This window comes from Stegostoma tigrinum, chromosome 11 (genome assembly GCF_030684315.1).
Source record: "Stegostoma tigrinum isolate sSteTig4 chromosome 11, sSteTig4.hap1, whole genome shotgun sequence".
NCBI classification, from domain to species: Eukaryota; Metazoa; Chordata; class Chondrichthyes; order Orectolobiformes; family Stegostomatidae; genus Stegostoma; species Stegostoma tigrinum.
The window spans coordinates 29,064,560-29,089,501 of NC_081364.1; the positions used below are offsets into that span (position 1 = coordinate 29,064,560).

Below are 24,942 nucleotides of genomic sequence, written 5' to 3' on the forward strand. Positions count from 1 at the left end.
TAGAGACACTACCACTGGGCTACAAGTGCACCCTTATACTCTGGCAGCCAATCCAGGGTGAGAGGAAGACTTCCATCATTCAGGAGCAGGTGGACTCACCCTCCACATGTACCTATCAATTAGATCAATTAGCGGCTTTTGTAGATATTTTAAGCCAATCTGGTCAGAGGTATTAGGAAGTAAGCGGGACACGAACCTGTGTCCCCTAGCTCAGAGGGAAGGGACGCTACTACTGCTCTGCAAGTGCTCTTTTAAATAAAAAACAATTAAACACCATTATGATACAAATAACACAAGTGCTTGCAGTGCCAAAAATGTCTTAAATGCTAGGGGGCCTTGTGGCACAGTGGTAGTGCCCATTTCTGTAGGGTGGTAGGTCCAGGTTCAAGTTTCATCCACCTGGAGGTGTGGCAATAACATGTTTGAACAGTTTGATTTTAACTCTGAATTTCACTTTCGCACTGACAATCAAGTTAATTGATGCTAAGCTGCCTTAAACAAGATATCAGACTATAAATAATTTCTAAACGCCTGGGATCAATTCTAGTCAGCACCATCCTAAGTTGACCAAGGATATCATTATAAAGCAGGCTCCATTTCAATGTTCCTTATCTGAGAAAGGCAGTTGTTGAAAAGATAAATGTATTCACTCTGCTAAACAATTTAAAGACAGTATAAAGAAATAACAATTTTGAAAAAAGCACATTATTTTGTTGAAAATATCAGTTGTCTTGCCCTTTAACCTTTGTACATAAACAAAACTGCTTCAGAAAGCCTGCAGTGCCAATGAATTCACAAATAATCTCCCCAGCAAAGGAGAAGTTAAAAACATATTATACAAATTACATTTATGTAGAATGCTAATGACGACGATGGACCACCCGATGCAGAAGAAAATATGGGCAGTGGCAAAAGACTTGGTGAAATAAATGAATTTTAATGAGGACCTGAAAGGGGTAGTGGGGGAGCACTGTAGCAAAGTCGAGATACGGCGCAGTGAAGGTACGAAGTAGTATGGACAAAGAAATGAAGAATTTATTTTCCTGGAGGAGGTGGTTGCAGAGCTGAGAAGGTTATAAAAGCTGGGGAAAGAAAATTACAAATGGAATTAAACATCAGGATGAAAATTTTAAACTAGACATATTTGGGGCTGAGCAACAAAACTTAAAATTGATGAGGACAGGGATAAGGTGCAGGCGGGACAGGCATCACTAGGCCTTTCACAAAGTATTATCCTGAAAAGAGCCGTCACAGTGATACAATGCAAACTTTCTGTTGCTCATTTGGACAATTTGCCAAATCATGAATCCTCTTAGCAACACAAGGATGCATCCTGCGATTGAGAGATCAATAAAGATTAAGCCCTAATTAAATCCCGTTTTTAAAAATAATCAACTTAATTGCAGGAACAATTGGCAGAGATTTGCACAGCTGAAAAGCTTTACAAAAAGCAAACAATTTGGCACAAGTGCAGGGCTAATATCTTGAATGCAACTACTGAAAATGGCAATCAGGCAGTGAATTCACAGTTGCTTTCACTTAAGGCCTCATGGTACACACAAAATGACAATTATTCAGTTTCATATCCTGGAAACACAGCTGCCACTCTTGTGACCAACACAACAGCAATCAAAAGACAAATACCACATTTAACAACATTCAGATCAGAAACCAAGCACTATACATCATGTACACAAAATGCTAAGTATTCCACTGCCAGTACCATCAGTACCTACTAAGGAAGTGATATGTAGAGGTCAGCTGATCCTCAAAAACCATACAGTAAATTCCAGTAGATTTTAAGCCAAATGTATTAACATGGTATTTAATTGAATATTAAATCACCAATAATCACAAACAGCAATTGTTCACAACCATTTATCAATGTCAATGTCAGTCATCTTCATATCTTGTTTGCAGGTGTGTAACATTATTTATCCCCAACAAGTCACAACCAATAGCTAGATCACCATATACAAGGTCTTTTCATGTATAACCATTGTTCATCTAATGAAAATGGTCTATAGCAAGGTCTGGACAACCTGCTAGGTAGGAGACCATGTGTCTTGGCATGCCTGACAGCATGGTGGAAGCAGCTTCAAAAGGAAATTAGACCTTAGTTGAAGAGAAACAATGCGTAGGGTTACAGGGAGAAAGCAGGAAAATGGCACCAAGTGAAATGCTCACGGAGAGCTATTGAAGACATTATGGGAATGCATGGTCTCTTTCTGCGCTGTCACAATTCAATGATTTTGTGAATGACCACCCAACCAAACAAGTTCTTCGAGATAGAACATTCACAATTTTTGCTTTGTATTTATTTGTTTTAAACATACTTTTAAAACTAAATTCTAAAGTCCAAATGAGAAAAAGGTAAATCCGTGTGTATTAAATAGCTTACATTCTAAAACATGCAAAATTATTGTGATGAAATCTTTATCCCAGAAATCGAGCTTAAATCAGAGACAAGAGATCAACCAAACATTCAAAATCACTTGTGTCCTTTGAAAAGTAAGGCCAAAAAGGTCAAAGTTCCAACAGAATTCGTGTACTGCAAAAGGACAAACTTTTTTTCCCCCAAACACTGGTTAAACCTATTTATGATAATAACATATGGTTGAGATAAACAAAATTCCCCATCATAGTTTGTTTGCTTACTGCAAATTTCGACCTGATTGTTACAGAATCTCTGGTTACGGGCACGTATTATCACAGGATAATTACACAATTTGAAAGTGCATTCCATCCTTAACATACAGAATAGCTGTTAAGTGTTAACAATCATTTTGCAACAAATTTCACTGTAGTGTCAATTTTTAATAGGAGCCATAACATTATATTGCAAATTTAGAAGTTCCACACAAATAAACTGACGTAAAACAGTGCATTCCCAAGTGAAAACTACTTAGAAAAACATCATGTACTTAACGCTGATATCCAAAGAGCTGAAATGGATAAAAGGAAACATGCCAAATCCCTTTTGAACATTCGATGAACACTATAGATTTAGCAGATCCATAATGGAATACTTAAGAACATTTAAGTAGCCATCTATTTGTAAGGAAGTCACTGATGTGAACTTCTCATTTAAATTAAAGCATGTTTGATTAATGGCCACGTTTTACCCAATGCAAAGATAAGCAGATATCTTTAATATCCAGGGTTATGCAGAATTGTGCATCAAACCAATGATAATGCATCACAACAGAAATCATTTACCTAGTATGCATATCTTGGCAAAGGTTCAGAAATATCAAAATAATGTGCAATAAAAACTAGGTACTGATTAGAAAATAATCGATAATATTGAATAAATAGGTTTGATACATCAATGGACCCAATGTGCAAATGAATAAAGGTAAATCCACGTGTATTAGACATATTGGCCAGCTTACATTCTAGAACAAGCAGAATTATTGTGATGCAATCTTTATCCAAGACTTAAGGATCAAATGATCAAAATAATCTTAGAGCAATGGGGAAAAACAAACGGCAAATGTCAAGGGTCCCAACACCTGAAGAACTTCTGATATCCAAAGACAGACTGATGACAGAATAATTGCGTGGATCTGTATTTTGCATCCCAGTAGTGTGTCCAACCACTAATAGTCTTAAAAATATATTTCCTCTCAAACCTTTAACTTCTACATCTTAACACTACAATTACTGATTCTCGTAGTACAATTATAAATGGCCTTAAATCTAGCTCACACATCTAAACAGACATTGCAATCAATGTTCTATTCTCTCTGAAATTTCTCCCTCCTGACTTCTGAACCATGAGTTTTAGAGACTGCTTCAACAAATCAGTACTTAAAACACTTTTACAGCTGCCTTGCAAATAGCTATTACACCAATAACAAGTAGTCTTGTTTTTGCACTGTGCTGAAAACTCAGAGTGGAGTGACTGAACATTCTTTATCTGAGAAAAGAAATGACATATACATGGTCAAACAAAAAATGAGGCAGCTAACTAGTCACCAATTCATACATAATACAAGACATGCTCTCCTGACCTTTACTTCTGGTTTTAAAAATGTCAAGCCTAATTGAACTACATATTAAATAAATTGTACAGGGGACATACAAATTGTATCATTCTTCTGTCATTGACTAGGATTTCTATGCAACTGGGTTTGCTTCTTGTCTCTACTTTTAACTTTGACATTGAGGGACAGATGTTTTTGTTCGCACTGGTAAGAAAAGCCTCAGCAAAATGCTTGTATACCATTGCACAGAGGTAAGGTCATGTTGGCATGCATTCCCATGCATCGCATTCAGCAAAAATTGCAATTTCTTTCAAGATGCAAAACGCCTTTCTAACAAGAACATATCGATGAATTTCTATGCCAGCGTGCACAAAGGCGGTTAGTCAAAATGTGCTTTTTCCACTCCAAAACTAAATGATTGATTAGTTATAAACATACAGACAACTACTACCTTTTGTCAATCATTGGTACAAGTGTGCATACTTGCATTGATTAACTTTGTATATCGTATATTTAAGGCTAAGCTAGATAAATGCATGGGGGGGTGGGAAGTGGGGGAACGTAACAGATTATGCATGTAAGGCTAATGAAGAGGAGTGGGAGGAAACACATGAGGAGCATAATCACTGACATTAAATAGCTTGGCTAATCTAACAAGACAGAAAGATATGTAATTCTATACAGCACAATTTTGAATACCTTCTTGTATTTCTTCAAGATTATTTAACACTATTAAATACCACATGATGCAATTTTTTAAAAAAACTAAAATGGTAGCAAAAGTAAGATTTTCATGTTATTCAGGCAGAATGACAGGGCTGACTGTGCCCGGGAAATTTCAAGAAATAATGTACTGCTTGGTTCTTACTGTTGATCCAACATGCAAAATTCTCAAAGTAATTATGGAAACACATTTGTTTTTGTTTAGAAAACTGCATTCAGTTACATAAATAAACCAGTTCAGTGCAAATTTGAGGGGAACGGCTATATGCAGCATCCAAAACTTTGCTTTTAGTCCAGCTCGCCAACTGCTGCCTTATATTTACACCAAGCACTCGAATGCCTGGATTTTAAATTCACATTCAAATCCTCTGGCCTCACCTCTAACATCCCCTGACAAGAACTTTGCAGTCCACCAATTATGATCTCCTGAGTATTGTTAACTCTTTTCTCAGCATTGGTCTTCAATGGTAAATGTAGGCTCCAAGTATCTCATTCCATCCCTAAATCTCTTTACCCCTCTCCATCTATTTTTTCCTCCTTGGAGATTCCCTTACCCATTGGAGCTCAGCAGAATGACAAGGAAGGTTACTGAAACATACAGGGGACCTACCAGTTGGATTCTGGAGAGGATGTTTCCCTTTCTAGGAGTGGCAAGAACCAGGGTCACAGTTTAAGTGTAAGACGTCTCAGTTTGATGAGAATTTCTTTCTCCAAGGGCTGTTAATCTGTGAAATTCTCTTTCCCAGAAAACAGTGGATGTCGGATCATTCAATTTATTCAAGGCCAAATTAGATGGAATTTTGATATTTGAGGGAATCAAGAGTCAAGAGGGCAGAAACGAAAATGGAACTCAAACCACAACCAGATGAGCCATAACCTAGAATCCATAGAGCAGATTCAAAAGGCCGAACATCTTATTCCTGCTCTCAAGTCCCACTTCCTATATTTCTTAAAATCAAACTTTTTTTTAAATACATTCACGACATGAAGGCATCACTGGCTAGGCCAGCATTTATTGCCCATCTCTGATTGCCCAGAGGGCAGTTAAGAGTCAACCACATTGCTGAGAGTCTGAAGTCACATGTAGGCCAGATCAGGAAAGAATGGCAATTTCTTTCCCTAAGGGACCTTAGTGAACCAGGTGGTTTTTCCAACAATCGACAAAGGATTCACAATCATTATTAGACTCTTAATTCCAGATATTTATTGAATTCAAATTCCACCAACCGCCGTAGTGAGATTTAAACCTGGGTCTCTAGATTAACAGTCCAGCGATAATACCACTTAGCCATCACGTCCCACCTTAAAATCAAATCTTTTATCAAGTTTTGTTTCGCAGAAAACACTTTATGACTGACTGTCAAAATGTGCTCCTGTTAAGTCCTGACATTAGAGGTGCCATATAAATGTTAGTTGCTGCTGTCGGTTAAATTTTTCAGTGATAGATAAGAGAGACAAATGCCCGAGGAGGAAGAACTGAACAGATCACAAATCTTTACTTAATATATATTCAACTTGAATTTCTTTATTACCTTGCATGTTCGACAACAAACTCAAATCTATGAACAAGTTTTAGCGTTATTGGATTAACTACAAAATCATTCTTTATACTGGATAAAAATTCGATTAACATACAAAAAGAAATCATCCAATGCACTGAATAAAAAACTACACAATGTATATTTATGCAGCACCCTTAATATACTAAAATGTTCCAAGGGGCAGTACAAAAACTTGACACCATGCTACATAATAAGATACAAGGACAAATGATCAAGAGCTTTAAAGGTAGTAGATTTTTAAGAAGAGTCATTAAGGAGGGAAACAAAGTTTGAAAAATGAATTCCACAGCTTAGGCCCTAAGGCACAGCAACCAACAATGGATCCATCAAAATCAGGTATGTTCAAGAGGCCAGTATCAGAGGAACACCAAGATCCCAGAGGATTGTGGAACTGGAAAAGATTACAAAAAGGAGGGGTTGATGAGGGCATGAAGGAATTTGACAATACAGACAAGTACCAATATTTTTACACGCTAATTTTCAAAAATGTATTCACCACTTAGGATTGGGAACTGCCAGACACAACTTAGCAGTAGTACAATATATTCAAATATCTTTACTGGGGTGTGGGATCCTCAACAGCAAGGAGCCAAGTGCAAGGCTGTAAGGAGATCCAGTAATCAGAAATAGCAAGTTGAAGAGACAGGTCAGGCTGGAACAGGACAAAAAGCAAGGAATGCCTGTTGGATTAAGCTGCATCTATTTCAATGCAAGGCGGCTTACAGGTAAGGCTGATGAACTTGGAGGATGGATAGATAGATACATGGGGCTGGGATATTATAGCCATTACAGAAACATGGCTAAGGGAGGGACAGGACTGATAGCTTAACGTGCCAGGGTAGAGGTGCTTTAGGCAGGACAGAGGTGGAGGAAAGAGAGGAGAGGAGTTGCATTTTTGATTAAGGGGACTATCACAGCAGAGATGAAATAACTGAGGGATGATACTGTGAGGCTTTGTGGGTAGAGCTAAGAAACAAGATGGGGGTGGTGACAGTATTGGGGTTGTACTATAGGCCCCCAAATAGTCAACAGGAATTAGAGGAACAAATATGCAGGGAGGCTGTGGAAACTTTCAGGAAAAATATGGCGGTCATAGTTGGGGATTTTAATTTTCCTAACACAGACTGGGACTGCCATAATGTTAAGGGTTTAGATGGAGTGGATTTGTTAAGTATTCAGGACAGTTTCCTCAAGCAGTATTTAGAGGGTCCTACTTGGGAAGGGACAAAACTCAACGTACTTTTGGGAAATAGGGCAGGACAGGTGACTCAGATAACAGTGAGAGCGCACTTTGGGACCAGTGCCAAAATAAAGCATTGAACAGGCCAAGTTTGATCTACTGATACTCACACTCAATTTCAACTCCAAGTCGGCAGCTGGAGATGTAGAATTGAAACAGTGAATCTCAGATGATCACAAGATTGAACCCCAACTTAATTACAATATTTAATGAATAAACAGATGTTTTTTAGAAGTAAATTAAGTAGATGCAATGTAATTCAGCAGTTGAAACCATGTAACTGTAATGTGGGAACACTCAACACATTTCCAAACTAGCACATTAAAGACTATAAAGTTAACCAACTCTGAAAGAGAGAAACTAAGCCATCTTTCACACTCATGAATTTGGAACTAAACTGATCCCAAAATTCAATCTTTTTCAAAAAGAAGAAAACAAAGTGCATTTTCAAAATGGATAAACTATTTTCACTGGCTTTGGGATAATAACTAAATTACAAAAAGTGCGAACGAGGAAGTTATTAGGTTTTTCCACACAAACACAGTTTTCCTAAAATATGGAATGCCACACCAGAGACAAAATCCAATACACCTTCTAAAGTGAACTGGGTAAACATTCCAACAACACAGAAAAGGAGCAGGGAAATAGGGTGAAGCAGAATAAATATTTGAGAACAGGCTGTATGGGTTCCTTTCTTTGCTATATAATTATGTATATCTAAGCTGATCTATAAATTTCAACCTTGACAACTCATTCTCAAACTCCATACTTAGAAAAAAGCTTTTTAAAAATGAATAAATTGGATGAGGTTCATTGCCAAAAAAAGCAAACTGGATTAGATTCAGTAGCAAAACCAAACTTGAACTTTTTCTCCTGATATCAGCTAAATCCTGTTCACACTATTCAAATACGGAAGTAAAACTTTAAAATGGGCGATGATACAGTTTTTAATTCCAATTTACTTTGCTGAACCCAGATTTAAAATATTTTGTCGACAACTCATTGAAATAGTTACACAGTACAATGCAAAGCCTGGTTCATGAGAGATCTGGAGTGGCTTATGTACCAGAATTATGAACACAATCTGACAGTCACCCATGAACTGAGACACACCATCTTGGTACTTCAATATCTAATACTAAAATATTGTTCTTTAAATCATCCATAGTCTCAAAACTCCAAAGTTTATTTTATTTTATCCAAGGTTTCGAGTGATTGACAATTTTTTTGTTACATCTGGCAAGCTCATCTTAATAATGTACCAGGGAAGTTTATGACAAATCAACAAATAATTTTGCTTTAAATTGCCAAAAGTAGTCAGATTATTTTAGAATGCTGAGAAACAAATTCATGTTTTGGCAGACATTAAAAGGTTGTTAAATCAGATAACTGTATCCAACATAAGATTCAATCTGCTAAAATGATTATTTAAAAATTGCAATATCATTACACATAAGGGGCCGAATGTCCTTACTTCCACTCCTATGTCTTATGGTCTTATAATTCTTATTCAAAAATGAATTGGAGTAACATTTGCTGGAATACCAAATTTGAAAATACACTGTAACTGAAGGATTCAAATTTCTTTGTGATTCTGTGAATAAGACATTACGGTAAACTCAAAGTCAAACACAAATGTCATATCAAAGTGGCCCTGTAATTTTACAATTACTATGATAACAAAAGCTCTGCACTAGGTAATAGAAGTGTAGAGATCACACTTTCAAACTTAAACATACAAATATGCATCCTTAACAAGAATTGAAAATATATTTTATTCCTCGAAGGTTTCATATCAATTGTCCTGCTCATTTATGTGCCCTGGACACCTAGAGCTCCTACGACTTGCCATCTAGCGAGAGGTCCCAAGGCCATATTTAAGCAACTACTGACAATACTCTTCGGACAGCACATTACAGCAGGCAAGATCAAGTGGCTTCTGATGAGGCATATTTGGTATGAGAAATGCACGACAAGACTTCTTGGTTTGTGGCAGTTGGTCAACCAAAACACCAAGCCATCAAATCCAATTATACAGATTAGCTTCTCTGACAGAGCCTAATGGAGTAGATGCATGTCTGGTTTGTCAGATCAGCCTAGTAACCAATGTTCAAACGACTAGGATTGTATTGAAGTGGCAAACAGTGCAATGTAATCAGCTAAAACTATATAATTGAAAGGACTGCAGATGCTGGAAATCAAAAGCAAAAACAGAAATTGCTGGAAAGACTAAGCAGGTCTGGCAGCATCTGCAGAAAGAAATCAGAGTTAACGTTTTGATTTAAGTGACCCTTCCTCAGCACAGGTTTCTGTATTTATAGCTGCAACAAAAACAAGCTGTTATAGAGTCAGAATTGTGAAGCACTGAAACTGACCCTTTAGTCCAACTTCTCCATGCCAATAGATATCCTCAAGTGAATGAGTCCCGTTTGCCTGTGTTCAGCCCATATCCTTCTAAGCCTTTCCCAAATCTGGACTTTTTTTTATTGGTATCCAAATTCTCCTGACTTAAAAGGACAAAGCGAAAGTCAGCAAGTATTGATTTCCCAGAACTTAGTTTGGCAATTGTTGCGTATCTTCATAGGTTTTTCAACAATGACAGGCTGATTAAAATGACAAGTTACGTAATTAAAACCAAAACTACGCAAAACTACACTATGATCACTATTTACCAGTTTGGATATCACCTAGTTATATCATATATAAAAATAGGTTTTATTTTAAATTATGTGCCAAAACTACACTTGTGATAACGAATGAACAACAACTTAAAGTAGTATTTTCTTTTTACTATAAAGCAACTCTACAAGGGGCTTTTGTGGCACAGTGATAACATTCCTACCTCTGAATCAGGAGACCCAGGTTCAGGAGCCACTTGTTCCAGATTTGTTAATAACATCTCTGAACGGATTGGTTTAAAATTTAGATTTCCTTCCAAAGCAACTTTAACTATAATGAAGACTCCAGGATGGACGTAAGGGGAGCAATGATAAATGCAGTGGTAGTAGGGGGCAGTATAGTTAAGGGGATTGACATACGAGTTCCCTCTTAATTTTCTTTCTGGCTGCATGGACCTGCAAGGTCTGTGCATGGAAATGTCCTCCAAAATGTAAACCAATGCCAAAACCAGCATACTGATACTGAACATGTGCTGAATCTTGGAAGAGCTGCGCAGTTTAAAATAAGCCATATTGCTGATGTATTGGTTTTAATTTTATAAAATTCCCTTGTTTGAGGGACAAATTCCAATAGATTGGAAGACAGCAAATGTAACTACTTAAAAAGGGAACATAGAAGGCAGGAAGCTACAAGCAGGTTAGCTTAATACCTGTTGCAGGTCTTCTTCAGGCTGGCTGGAAGTCATGGGTGGTTTGCCATTGCAGTCAGTACTGGGGCCTCAACTCTTCAGAATTTATATGAATGATCTGGATGAAGAGGTCAAAGATATAGTAGCTAAATTTCATGATGACACAAAGATAGGCATGAGCCTACAAATGGATATGGATAAAGTGACTCAAAGACCTGGCAAATGCAGAACAATGCGAAATTGTCCATTTTGGCAGAAGGAATAAAAATGAAGGATATTACCTATATGGTGAGCAGTTGCAGAGCTCTGAGATACAGGGGGACCTGTACAGGGTTATACTAACATATGAATCTCGAGGTTAGAATGCAGGTACAGCAAGTAATCAGGAAAGATAACAGAATGTTACGGCTTATTACAACAATAACAGAATGCAAGAGTACAGAGCAGTTCAGAGAAGGTTTACTATACTAATACCTGGAATGTGCAAATTGACTTTGAGGAAATGCTAGATAGCCAAGGACTGTATTCTCTGGAGGTTAGAAGAGTCAGAGATGACTTAATTGAAAGGGGATTTGACCAGGTGAACATTAAAAACCTGCTTCCTCTTGGAGAAAATGTAGTCCTAGGAAGTCAGTTTAAAAATAAGGTGGTGCCAATTTACAACAGAAATTAGGAAACATTTTTCTCTCAGAGGATTCACAGTCTTCAGAATTCACTTTCTTAAAAGACAGTGAATGCAGAATCCTTAAATTTTTTAAGGTGGAGGTAAACCAACTCTTGATTGCCAAGGAGATGAAAGATTAGCAGGGACATGCAAGAATGTAAAGTTGATGTTAAAAATCAGTTCAGCCTTGATCTGCATAAATGATCAAGCAGGCTCAAAGGGCCAAGGGACTACTCTTGTTCCTTGTTTGTACACTTATAAGCTATGACAGGCAAGTTCAAGGTTACCAGGCAGAGTCTATGTGGATTGGTGAAAGAAAACGATTGACCAGCCCCAGAGTTCACTCAGTAGGTGACAAATGCTGTGGATAAAGGTGATGTATGGTTCAATTATACAAATAACCTGGACAAAGTGACAGAAGATATGGTCACCAAATTTGCTGATGATAAATACACACATACACACACACAAATATAAGTTAAATGATCGGTCAACATTCTGGCAAATGGATTATAAGGAAGAACAAACAAGCATATTATCTAAGTCGTGAGAGCTAAGAGCTCCGAAATGTTACAGGGACTTAGTTTTCATGGTGTATACCAACAGAAGGTTAGTATGCAGGTACATCAAATAATTAGGAAAGCCATGAGGATATTATAATTCATTACAAGGGGAAATTAATACAACAAGTAGGAAGTTTATGCTTCAGTTATGCAGGGCAGAGGTGAGACCACACCTGGGGTGTTATACATTGTACCAGCTATATTATTTAAGGAAGTCTGTAAATATGCTGGAAGCAATTCAAAGAAAGTTTATTAGACTGACACCTAGACTAGGTGGGGTGTCTTATGAGGTTAGACAGGCAAGATTCTTCTAAATTTTAGCAGGTTCTAAGAGGTGACTTGATTGAAACATAGGATCCTGAGGAATCTTAACAGGATGGATGTGGAAAGGATATTTCCCTTTACGGGAAATGTTTGAACTCAGGATCACTGTTTAAAAATACAAGAAGACCGTTATGAAGGGAATTGTTTTCTCTTGAAGAATCATGAGCCTTTGTCACACTCATCCTAAAAAGACAGTTGAAACAAGAATCCTTGAATATTTTTCAGACGGGGGAGATAAATTTTTGTTAAACAAGGTGGTGAAAGGTTATCAGGATTAGAACGCAGATAAGATTACATTCAATTCATGATTTTATGGAATAGCCTACTCCTTGTCCATGTTCACAAACTTAGTTATACCATGTTTTGTTATATGCTTGGCAAACTCTACAGAGCTCAGAATTTACAAAGAAATTAACACTTATGTATTAGTATTTAAGGCTGAAAAATAAACGAGATTCTGAAAGGATTTTGGGCTGTGATCCAACATTTGAACAAAGTAGTCAACAAGCCAAACGTGAAGTGCCAAACAAATCACCAACAATAGAACAATTTGAGCGATTGGCATGATAGTTAAACCCATCAGCTTTGGTTACACCCTCCTTCTTTATAACCAAACTACTCCATTTCCGACAATAATCTCACATAGTACAAAAATGTAAAAAATGATTATATAACATTCACCCTTATAATCAGTTTTACGAGGGAGAAAACCAACAAGCGTTCTTTACATGCTTGCATAATAAACAAACTACAAAAGCTTGTTCTGCCGAACGCTGATCACATGGCATGGGAGGAGAAAGGTGATCTCTTACCATGTTGAGAAGAGAGATCATGTTACTACTTGTTACATTAGGTTCACAGGATAATAAAGGACACATTAGAAAATAAACGTCAAACATTAAATAAATTTCACCAGATTCCAATCCATTCAAAGTTACACTTAGACTTTTTTCTAATTTCAAACTACCTGGAGAGCTAAGCTGAGCCAGGAGGGGACACGAAGTCTTTGGCAGGTAGGATCAAGGAAAACCCTAAAGCTTTCTATAGGTATATCAGGAATAAAAGAATGACAAGAGTAAGATTAGGACCAGTCAAGGACAGTAGTGGGAAGTTGTGCGGAGTCTGAAGAGATAGGAGAAGCACTAAATGAATATTTTTCATCAGTATTCAGACGTGAAAAAGACAATGTCGTCGAGGAGAAGACTGAGATACAGGCTATTAGACTAGACAGGATGAGGTTCATAAGGAGGTGCTAGCAATTCTGGAAGGTGTAAAAATAGATATATCCCCTGGGCTGGATAGGATTCATCCTAGGATTCTCTGGGAGGCTAGGGAGGAGATTGTACAGCCTTTGGCTTTGATCTTTATGTTGTCATTGTCCACGGGAATAGCGCCAGAAGACTGGAGGATAGCAAATGTTGTCCCCTTGTTCAAGAAAGGGAATAGAGACAACCCTGGTTATTATAGACCAGTGAACCTTACTTTGGTTATGGGTAAAGTGTTGGAGACGATTATAAGAGATAGGATTTATAATCATCCAGAAAGGAATAATTCGATGAGGGACAGTCAACACTGTTTTGTGAAGGGTAGGTTGTGCTTCACAAACCTTATTGAGTTCTTGGAGAAGGTGACCAAACAAGTGGATGAGGGTAAAGCGGTTGATGCGGTGTATACGGATTTCAGTAAAGCGTTTGATAAGGCTCCCCACAGTAGGCTATTGAAGAAAATACGGAGGCATGAGATTGAGGGCGATTTAGCAGTTTGGATCAGAAATTGGCTAGCTGTAAGACGACAGTGGTGATTGATGGGAAATGTTCATCCTGGAGTTCAGTTACTAGTGGTGTAACGCAAGGATCTGTTTTGGGGCCACTACATTTTATAAATGACCTGGATGAGGGCATAGAAGAATGGGTTAGTAAATTTGCAGATGACATTAAAGTCGGTGGAGTTGTGGACAGTGCGGAAGGATGTTGCAGGTTACAGAGGGACATAGATAAGCTGCAGACATGGACTGAGAGGTGGCAAATGGAGTTTAATGTGGAAAAGTGAGAGGTGATTTACTGTGGAAGGAGTAACAAGAATACAGAGTACTGGGCTAACGGTAAGATTCTTGGCAGTGTGGATGAGCAGAGAGATCAGTAAGGGTGTGGAATTCCCTGCCTGCAACAGCAGTCAACTCTCCAACTTAAAAGGGCATTTAAATTGTCACTGGATAAACATATGGATGATAGTGGAATAGTGTAGGTTAGATGGGCTTCAGATTGGTTTCACAGGTCGGTGCAACATTGAGGGCCGAAGCGCCTGTACTGCACTGTACTGTTCAATGTGCTACCTGTGGGCCAGAATGTCTGGGTTCAAGTTCCACCTGCTCCGGAGGCGTCATGATAGATCTGAATGGGTTGATTAAAAATATCCAGTGACCCTTCCCATTTTCCACACAACCTGTAATAAATGTGAAGGAATTATCTAACGAAATGTTAAAAAGATAAAAAAAACTGTGTTATATTCCATAGTATCTTCTGTTGAGTAATTTATTATTTACAGCAGAAAAAGTTTAAATCACTCATTGAAAAAATATCTTTTCAAATCCTTGAGATTGCAAAGTTCATTTTTAACTTTGCTTAATAGAACAAATTTGCAGAGAAATGATCTCTTTAGATTTCCATAAATATCAGTTAGACCTGAGTTTGTGAAGGTGAATACAAGTCCTTTCATGTATCTTTCTTGTCTTAGAAGTCCAATATGCCATTTCTGATCCTTTCCTGCATATATCAAACTAAAACTACTTGCTTGATTTGTAACTGAAATGTTTAAACATTAAAATTTGAAGACAGCAGTTTTCCCACCCAATGTCATTCAGACCCATAAATATCAGCTCAATTAAAGAATATGAAAATAAACACTCAAAAGCCTCATATCCCACGTAATACTGAGAGAAATATTGAAACTTCCAGTACATACAATTAACATGACTTGCAAACGTTAACATATTTCCTTCAAACACAGTATGACATTACAATGCTTTGACGTTTCATTAAACCGATAATTTATTATTCAAATGCTCTAAACAGCTCACATTTGAAAATCTCAATCCGAATGTTATCCTAATGAAATAATACATTTTCTTCATTATGAAAATGCTCCACAATCCAGATTGAGATTTGATTTTTAATCAATTTAACATAAACTTGTAAAAAGATGTGCTCTATAGATGTAGTTATATCCACAAACTGACCTTTTCCAAAACAGAAATTGAAGTCTATTATCGATTTGAACCAAAAAAAAGTCAATAATAGTTAAAACCAAAAGAAATCTTCATTCTAGAATGTAATTGATTCAATTTTGTATCAGCATGCTGTATCAACCAAGCAGGCAAGCTAAGCATGACTTTCCCAATGAGTCACTAATCTAATCCAGAATTCTGAAAGGAGGCGTCAAGTCAAATCCAGTGATGTCTTGAGTGGGGAAAAAAACATACAACCCAAAGACAAGCAATGATTCACATCTCATAAGTATTTCATTTTACAAGGCAGTTACAGAATGTCTGCATATGAGGAGCACTTTACCTTCATGTACTGTGATAGTACAATATTGTATATCTAAACATTTTCTTTCCGGTCTGAACATCTTAGTCACTAGATGTATTAAACTAGTTTGGCTCAACAGTCTAGTCCTGCCCAACATATTTTATGCAATTTCTTCGTGCCAAAGATTCGTGGAAATATTTTCTCTTGAGAATTTTTTTAGGTCTTGTCAAAGCGTTATTAAAACAAAACTTATCTTACAATTTTGCATTGTCTGGCCATTTGACTGGCCATCAAACTCTAATTAGCTGATTTACCTAGTTTGTACATTTGACTTATGCCGAGGGGGAAGTGTTTTTTTTAAATCTAGTGGCCTCTGCTTGATGGATCTCTGACCATGCTTCCCGTGGATCTAACAGTGGTCACTAATCCGATCTATGACAATCTGCTGAAAGATGAGGACAAAGGGATTCCTCCACTGCGAGAATTCATACAGTTACAGTAGGGGATTCAACGGTACGAACAAGCCACTGTGAGCCATTTGGCACAGCACAACAACTATTATTGAGCAGTGAGGTGGCAGATGCTGGGAGCTGCTGCTTGAATCTGTCAACGGTCAGACGCTCTTGGGCAATGGGTGGGTCTTCGGTCAGTTTTTTTTTGAAGAATCCAACCAATACATTTTAAGCAAATGATTAACTTATTTTTAAAACAAAACCGTCTGTACAAAAATCGGGATCGAGATTTGGTGATATTATTATCCTTTTTCCTTGCTCAATAAGCCTCACCTCTCGGAGCTGCTCCAACTCCTGTCTGACTGTCTCATACTCGCCCTCCAGATCCTCATACTGTTGTTTGAGGCTCTGCTTCTCCTCCAACACCACCAGCCCGTACTCGGCCGCCTGGATCTTCTCCTGGGTTGTTTCGCTCAGCTCCCGGTTCAGCCGCTCGACCTCAGTCCGCAGGAAACTCTCGCTCTCCATCAGTGGCTCCTCCGCCTGCATGGCGCCGCCGCCCGCTCGCTCGCTTCTCGGCCGGCCAATTCGGTCCGGATCCCGGGTCAGCTGAGTTAAAACGGGGTCCTCGCTGCCTTGGCCACCATAGCTTCACCCGGCTGGCCCACCGGCCAGGCAGCGAAACTCAGCCTGAAGGAGGGGGTGGAAAATGAAGGCGACCAAGTGCGAAAGACAGAGAACGCTTCCCCCAACGTCTCCGTTCTGCCGGCTCCTGGGTCTGCTACTCCTGTCTCCGCCCCGTTAGGCTGCTCCCCTCCTCCACCATCCCGTCGCCATTGCCGCTGACATTCCTTCCCAGCTGCTGACGTCAGCTCCTTCCCCACAGACAAGGAGCCGCTTGAGGACACTGCGTGGTCCCCACACCCTGTGTTCTATACAGTTTATCATACACCCTGTAATCTATCCAATAAACTATACACCCTGTAATCTATACACTATATCATACACACTAAAATATATACAGTAAATCATACACCTAATTTATTCAATACATCATACCCCTTGTAATCTATACAGTCTCTTATTCACCGTGTAATCTAAAATACTGTGCAATATATACGAAATATACATCCTATTTCTGATGTGATAATGGGAACTGCAGATGCTGGAGAATCCGAGATAACAAAGTGTGGAGTTGGATGAACACAGCAGGCCAAGCAGCATCTCAGGAGCACAAAAGCTGACGTTTTGGGCCTAGACCCTTCATCAGAGAGGGGGATGGGGAGAGGGAACTGGAATAAATAGGGAGAGAGGGGGAGGTGGACCAAACATGGAGAGACAAGGGAGTTGCAGTGGGAGAGAGATTCCCTGAGGTTGGTCCAGAGGGAGGAGGGTAACTTCTTCAGCTTAGGCATCCCTGGAAGAGGCTTCGCAGTGAGGTTAAAATTGTATCAGTGATAATGGGAACTGCAGATGCATCCTATTTCTCATACCTGTAATATATTGTGTAGTGTTTATAATATATCATACATCATACATCCTGCAATCAATGCAGTAAATCATACACCTTGTCATATACACAATGTATCTCATACCCTGTAATATATAGTGTAGTATACATAACATACATCATACATCTTGTAATATATATTGTATATATAATATATCATATAACCTACAATATATACAATATAATACATATAATGTATCATACACCCTGTGATATATAAATATAAAATATACAATATATTATATACCCTGTAAAACACAATATACTATGTATAACATAAAACACACCATGTAATATACCCACCATATTATACACAATCTACATAACCCCGTAACATACACATTTATGAAGAAGGATCCCAAACTGAAACATAAGCTTTCCTGCTCTGCTGATGTTCCCTGGCCTGCTGTGTTCCTCTAGCTCCGCACTTTGTTATTGCTGGCACCCATACCATATTTAAAAGGATGCTGTGAATCTGGACAATCACTATAATTCCGAAGCTGCTTTATCCGGTGACAGTCAGTTTGAACACATTGGAAAAATGTAAGCTGCAGGCCTGAGGTATAACTAAGATTTTGTATTTTGCTGTATAAGAAGATGAATACCCCATTGACTGAGGACTGCTGCCATCAAAGCAAGCTGCCTGGCTGTGGAGCTGGGCTGAGGCAAGGCAAGGCAGGACACCGATACTTTGAGAACCCAGGTGAACAAGTTCTTAGAAAGCAAGCCGGCAGCCTTAAGATGCAGCCTTTGCCCAGCCTGTGAGCTGAGTGCCTGTCCCTGCAGCAGCCTTTCAATACCAGTTGCCGGTGTGCTATGTAATGCAAGTCTGTGCTTCCTGAGTGACCTGCAAGTGTATTGGGATGCCACAATAGTTTATAGACGTTTTCAGGTAGAGCCAGCTCTGAAGAAGGGTCACCAGACCTGAAACGCTAACTCTGATTTTCTCTTCACAGAAGCTGCCAGACATGTTGAGTTTTCCAGCAACTTGTGTTTTTGTACCAAACTACACTAATCCCATTATAACAAAGTGTGAAGCTGGATGAACACAGCAGGCCAAGCAGCATCTCAGGAGCACAAAAGCTGACGTTTCGGGCCAAGACCCTTCATCAGAGGCTCTGTTATTGCTATGTGTTCAAACTGACTGTCACCGGGTAAAGCAGCTTCAGAATTATAGTGATTGACCAGATTCACAGCATCCTTTTAAATATGGTATGGGTGCCAGCAATAACAGAGGCTCTGATGAAGGGTCTCGGCCTGAAACGTCAGCTTTTGTGCTCCTGAGATGCTGCTTGGCCTGCTGTGTTCATCCAGCTCCACACTTTGTTATCTTGGATTCTCCAGCATCTGCAGTTCCCATTATCACTGATACACTAATCCCATTGTTCTGTGCTTCGTCCATTGCCTTCTGTGCCTTGGCATTTTAAGTGCACATCCAGATGTTTCTTAAATGGTGCAATAGTATATGCCTCCTCCAACCTCTAAAGCAGCATGTTCCATATTTCTACCACCCTCTGGAAGAAATAAAGTTTCCTCAGATCCCCCTTAATGAATTACTCCTCACTTTAAACATGCTGTATGCCCTCTGATTGTAAACACATCTACGATGGGGAGAGAATTCTCACAATCTATCCTGTCTATGCCTCTCATAACCTTGTCACTTCGATCAGATCCCCCTCAGCCTCCTCTGTTTCTGCCCCAAGGAAAACAAGCACGCCCTATTCAGTGTCTCCTCATAACTGAGATTTTCCATCCCAGGCAACATCCTGGTAAATCTCCTCTGCACCCTCTCCAATGCAATCACACCCTTCCAATAATGTGGCACCAGAATGCAGGATTCCTTCTGTGGCCTAATAAATGTTTATAAAATTGTAACAAGACCTACTTGCTCCTCTCTTCTATGCTTCAGCTAATAAAGATCAGCATCCCCTATGCTTTCTTTATCATCCTGTCTATTTGTGCTAATGCCTTCAAGGGATCCGAAGCTGCAACACTGTATTCCTCACGCTGTTCTATTACTGTTATGCACTTTGTAATGTATCATCTGCCTGTACTGCAGGTAAACACAACTTTTCACTGTAGCTAGGTACATGTGACAATAATTAATCAAAATCAAACCAAATCAAATCTATTGACTTAGACGCCAATGTCCTTTTTTCCCTCAGCAGTCCCCATGGATCTACCATTCATTGTGTATATCCTACGCTTATTAGATCACCCAAAGTGCAGCATTTATCACATTAAATTCCAACGGCCATTGCTCTACCCAATTTACCAGCTGACCATATCAGATTGTAGCCTGACACCATCCTTCTCATTATTAACAAAATGTCCATTTTTTTGTGTCATCTACAAATTCACTCATTATACCTTCTATGTTCACATCCAAGTTGTTAATGTGCATAACAAACAGCTATTGTCCCAGCACCAAACCCAGTGATGTGCTGCTGATCACTAGCTTCCAATTATGAAACCAACCTACCACTGTCACTCTTTGCCTCCAATTTGTGAACCAATTTTGCATCCAGTTTGCCAACTTGTCTAGGATACCATGGACTCCTACGTTTTGGCTTGCCTTCCATGTGGGACCTTGTCAAAGGCCTTATAGAAGTCCACGTATACCACATCAACTTTGTTACCCTCATCAATATATTTAGTCACCTTTTCAAAAAATTCAACTAAATTAGTCAGACACGATATCCTTCCAACAAGTTCATGCCGATCATCCCTGATCTATCCCTGCCTTTCCAAATGCCAATAAATCCTGTCTCCTGAAATATTTTCTCATTATTTCCCTACCACCGATATCTGATTGGATGATCTGCAATTACCTGGCCTTCTTAAACAAAAGAACCACATTATCTATTCTCCAGTTATCTGGCACTTTACCTGTTGGTAGCAAAGTAATAAATATCTCATTCCAGGGCATCAGCAATCTTCTCGCTTACCCCAACGAAGCAGCCTGTCATACATTGCATCAGGCCTTGGGGATTTACATACCTTTATACCTGCTAAACTTCCACCTTCTTTTTCTTAACATGCTATAGAACCTCACCATTCCAACTGAAATATCCAGCTACATTGTCTTTAACCTTTGTGAAACAGATGGTAAATATTCAATTAAGACCTCACCCATGTCTTCTGGCTCCATGCACAGATTTTTCCTTTGGTCTCTACTAGAGTCCCCTCTTTCCCTGGTAATCCTCTTACTGTTAGTATAGAATATATTTATAAAATGCCTTGGGATTTTCTTTAATTCTATCTGCCAAAGATATTTCATGGCCCCTCTTTGGCTTCCTAATTTATTTTTAAAGCCACCCTCCCACACTGTCTGTGCTTCTGGAGGACCTTCCCTGTTTTAATGCTCTGTACCAAACATAAGTTTCCTTCTGAGATAATGGGAACTGCAGATGCTGGAGAGTCCGAGATAACAAGGTGTGGAGCTGGATGAACACAACAGGTCAAGCAACATCTTAGGAGCAGGAAGGCTGACCTTTCGGGCCTAGACCCCATTTCTGATGAAGGGTCTAGGCCCAAAACATTAGCCTTCCTGTTCCTAAGATGCTGCTTGGCCTGCTGCATTCACCCAGCTCCACACCCTGTTATATGGGTTTCCTTCTTTTTCTTTATCAACTCTCAATACCTCTTAACATTCCAGGGTTGCCCAGACTTGCTGCTTTTGCCCTTCCCTTTTAGAGGAACATGTAGGCCCTGATCTCTCACTATGCTACATTCAAAAGACACCCACTTTCCAAATGTAGACTTACCTGCAAGTAGATGCTCTCAGTCTACTAGATCCTGTCTAATAATATTGATATTAACCTTCTCCTAGTTTGACACTTAATTCTGCAGTATCCTTATCTCTTTCCACATGACTTTGAAACTTACAGAGTTTCTGGGGTTGCTATCCCCAGAATGCTTGCCCACTGATGCTTCAACCACTTGACTGGTTTCATTGCCTAGGATTAGGTCCAGTACTGCTCCATTTCAATGAGGAATGTCTAAGTACTGGCACAAAAACCTTTCCTGGATGCACTTTAAAAATTCCATGCCATCTAATCTGTTCACACTAAGGCAATCCCAGTTAATGTTAGTAAAATTGAAATCCCCTCCTACTATAACCCTATTCGTCTCATACCTCTCGGTGATTTGCCTATATAGCTGCTCCTCTATCTCCCTCTGACCGTTGGGAGGACTGTTGTCTAATTCCAGCAAAGTGAATGCCGCTTTTTTTATATCTAAGCTCTCCCAGATGGCCGCATTTGAAGAGCCTTCTAGGACATCCTCCTTCATTCCTGCAGTGATGGTTTCCTTTGCCAATAATGCAATATCCCCAACACACTTACATCCCATTCTATCATGCTTGAAATCTCTATACCCTGGAACATTGAGCTGTCAGTCCTGCCCTTTCTTCAATCATGTCTCAGCAATTGCAACAACATCATACTCCTGAGCACTGATCAATACTCTTAACTTCTTCTGCCATACCAATCAGGCTCCTTGCATTCAAATAGATATGATTTAGCTTTCTGGTTCTCCCATGTGCCTTCTCATGCCCATGTCTTCTCAGTCTACTGGACTGCATTGCTTCTATTTCTGATTAGACTTTGCTCACAATTTTAAATCTACTCTGTGCCTTGCAAAATTAGATTAAAAGCTTTCCAACAGCAAAAGCAAACCTCCCAACAAAGATATTGGACCTATTCTGTTTCAGATGTAACCCAGATGTCACATGCCAATGTCCATGGACCAGATTCCACATGCTTGATGCTCATGGATTACACCCAGAAACACTGAGCAACTTGGAGGCCAAGATAGGCCTCGCTACACAGCACAGTGACTCAGTGGTTAGCACTACCGCCTCACAGCACCAGGAACCTGGGTTTAATTCCAGTCTTGAGTAACTGTGTGTCGCGTTTGCACTTTCTCCCTGGGTCAGTGTAGGTTTCCTCCCACAGTCCAAAAATGTGCAGATAGTGTGGATTGACCATACCAAATTATAAAAAAAAGGGGCAGAATGGTGGCTCAGTACCTAGCTCTGCTGCCTCACAGCACCAGGGACCCAGGTTTGATTCCATCCTCAGGTGACAGTGTGGAGTTTGCTCATTCTCTCCGTGTCTGCACGGGTTTCCTCCCACAGTCCAAAGATGTGCAGGCTAGGTGGATTGGCCATGCTAAATTGCCCATCATGTTCAGGGATACGTAGAGTAAAAAAACAAAGTTGATGGAAGAGCTCAGCAGGTCTGGTAGCATCTGTGGAGGAGAAAACAGAGTAAACATTTCAGGTCCAGTGACCCTTCCTGAGAACAGTTCTGAGGAAAAGTCACTGGACCCGAAACATTAACTCTGTTTTCTCCTCCACAGATGCTGCCAGGCCTGCTGAGCTTTTCCAGCAAATTTGTTTTTGTTCCTGGTTTACAGCATCCGCAGTTCTTTTGGTTTTTATGTGGAGAGTAGTTGGATGAAAGGGGGATGGGTCTAGTGGGATAATCTGAGGGTCGGTGTGGACTTGTTGGGCTGAAGGGCCTGGTTCCACACTGTAGGGATTCTGTTCTATTCTTCTATTCTAGGTTTCTTCTTCGATCCTGCCACAAATCTCACCATCCTCACATTGTTCAGGCCACTGTAAGATTTCACCTAATGTTTCAAGTCCAAATGAATCTTCTTCAGAATGTCGAAGAATCTACACTTTCTTTGCACCTATGCAATCTGTGTAAATATTCAAGACTCAGCCATACAATCAGAATAATTTTAAGAAAGAATTCTTAACCTGTATAGAGAAAATGGTTTCTGCATTTGTTTACAAAGGACATTGAAAAGTAATTTTTACAACAGCCATCTGCATTTTTTTTTGATATTTCAATGTTTTAAAGCATCCCTTCGCTAATATTTCTGTTCCAGCTAAAGGAAAGACTGCTGTAATGCAATGGTTCACGAATGCCATCCTTACTTGGTCTGGCCTACATATGGCTCCAGACCCACAGCAATGTGGTTGACTCTTAACTGCCCCGTGGACAATTAGGGATGGGCAATAAATGCTGCCCTAGTCAGCAACGGCCTCATCCCATTAATGAATAAAAAAAAGAAATTCCCATGGTTGATTCATTGATTGACTAACCTACGCCTCCAAAAAATTTGATTGTAGTGTGAACCACTCCCTAAGACACCTTTAATCCCATTTGCAAATTTTAATGAAACATTATCCATGCAAACCAACAAGACACCCAATTAGACATGTTTAATCATGATCAAAGATGCAAGCTCATCAGCTTCTAGTTTAGTCTCCACGCCTTTTCGGTTGGGCTCTCTGTAGTTTATTTTCTAATATTGCACAGTATAATTTATTAAATAAGAAACATACAACCTGTGAATGCCTCAAATCAGACACAAAAACAGAAGTTGCTGGAAAAGCTCGGCAGGCCTGACAGCATCTATGAGGACAAATCAAAGTTAATGTTTTGGGTCCAGTGACCCTTCCTCAGAACTAATGGTAGCTAGGAAAACGTCAGTTTATATGCAGAAGAAGGGAGGGGGGGGGAAGCGGGTAAGGGTCAAATGAAACGTAGGGATAGAGCCCAAAAAGAGAGAAGAATAGATGGACAGCCAAAGGAGTCAATAACGATCTAGCTAGGAAGGTGAATAGTTGTTAATGGAGGCTGTCAGTGGTTAATAATAGGTAGTGTGTAATGGCAGACAATGTGATAACAAGGACTTGTGCTTCTGGTAAGAGGCTAAGACGTGGGACAGTTCAGGTCCTAAAATTATTGAACTTAATGTTGAGTCTGGAGGGCTGCAGGGTCACCAAGTGGAAAATGAGGTGCTGTTCCTCCAGCTTGCACTGAGCTTTGCTGGAACACTGCAGCAAGCCTAAGACAGAGATGTTGGCCAAGGCATAGGGTGATTCATTAAAGTGGCAGGCAACTGGAAGGTCAGGGTCATTTTTGCAAGCAGAACATAGATGTCCTGCAAAGCCAACACCCGATCTATGCTTCATTTCCCTAATGTAGAGGGGATCATATTTTGAGCAGCAAATGCAGTCGACTAGATTGTGAGAAGTGTAGGTAAAGTGCTGCTTCACCTG

At 39.5% G+C, this 24,942-nt stretch overlaps 1 protein-coding gene across 2 annotated transcripts in view; it reads right to left on the reverse strand.

Annotated features, from left to right (window-relative positions):
• The window catches only part of LOC125460276 (protein bicaudal D homolog 2-like), a 91,108-nt gene extending 73,911 nt beyond the window's left edge, over window positions 1-17,197 (reverse strand). For both annotated transcript variants that reach the window (XM_048547550.2, XM_048547549.2), the window contains exon 1: window positions 16,685-17,197. In XM_048547550.2, coding sequence (XP_048403507.1) covers window positions 16,685-16,900 — 216 coding nt within the window. In that variant the 5' untranslated portion in view covers window positions 16,901-17,197. The remainder of the gene's footprint in view (window positions 1-16,684) is intronic.
• Between the last annotated feature and the right edge of the window lie 7,745 nt (window positions 17,198-24,942).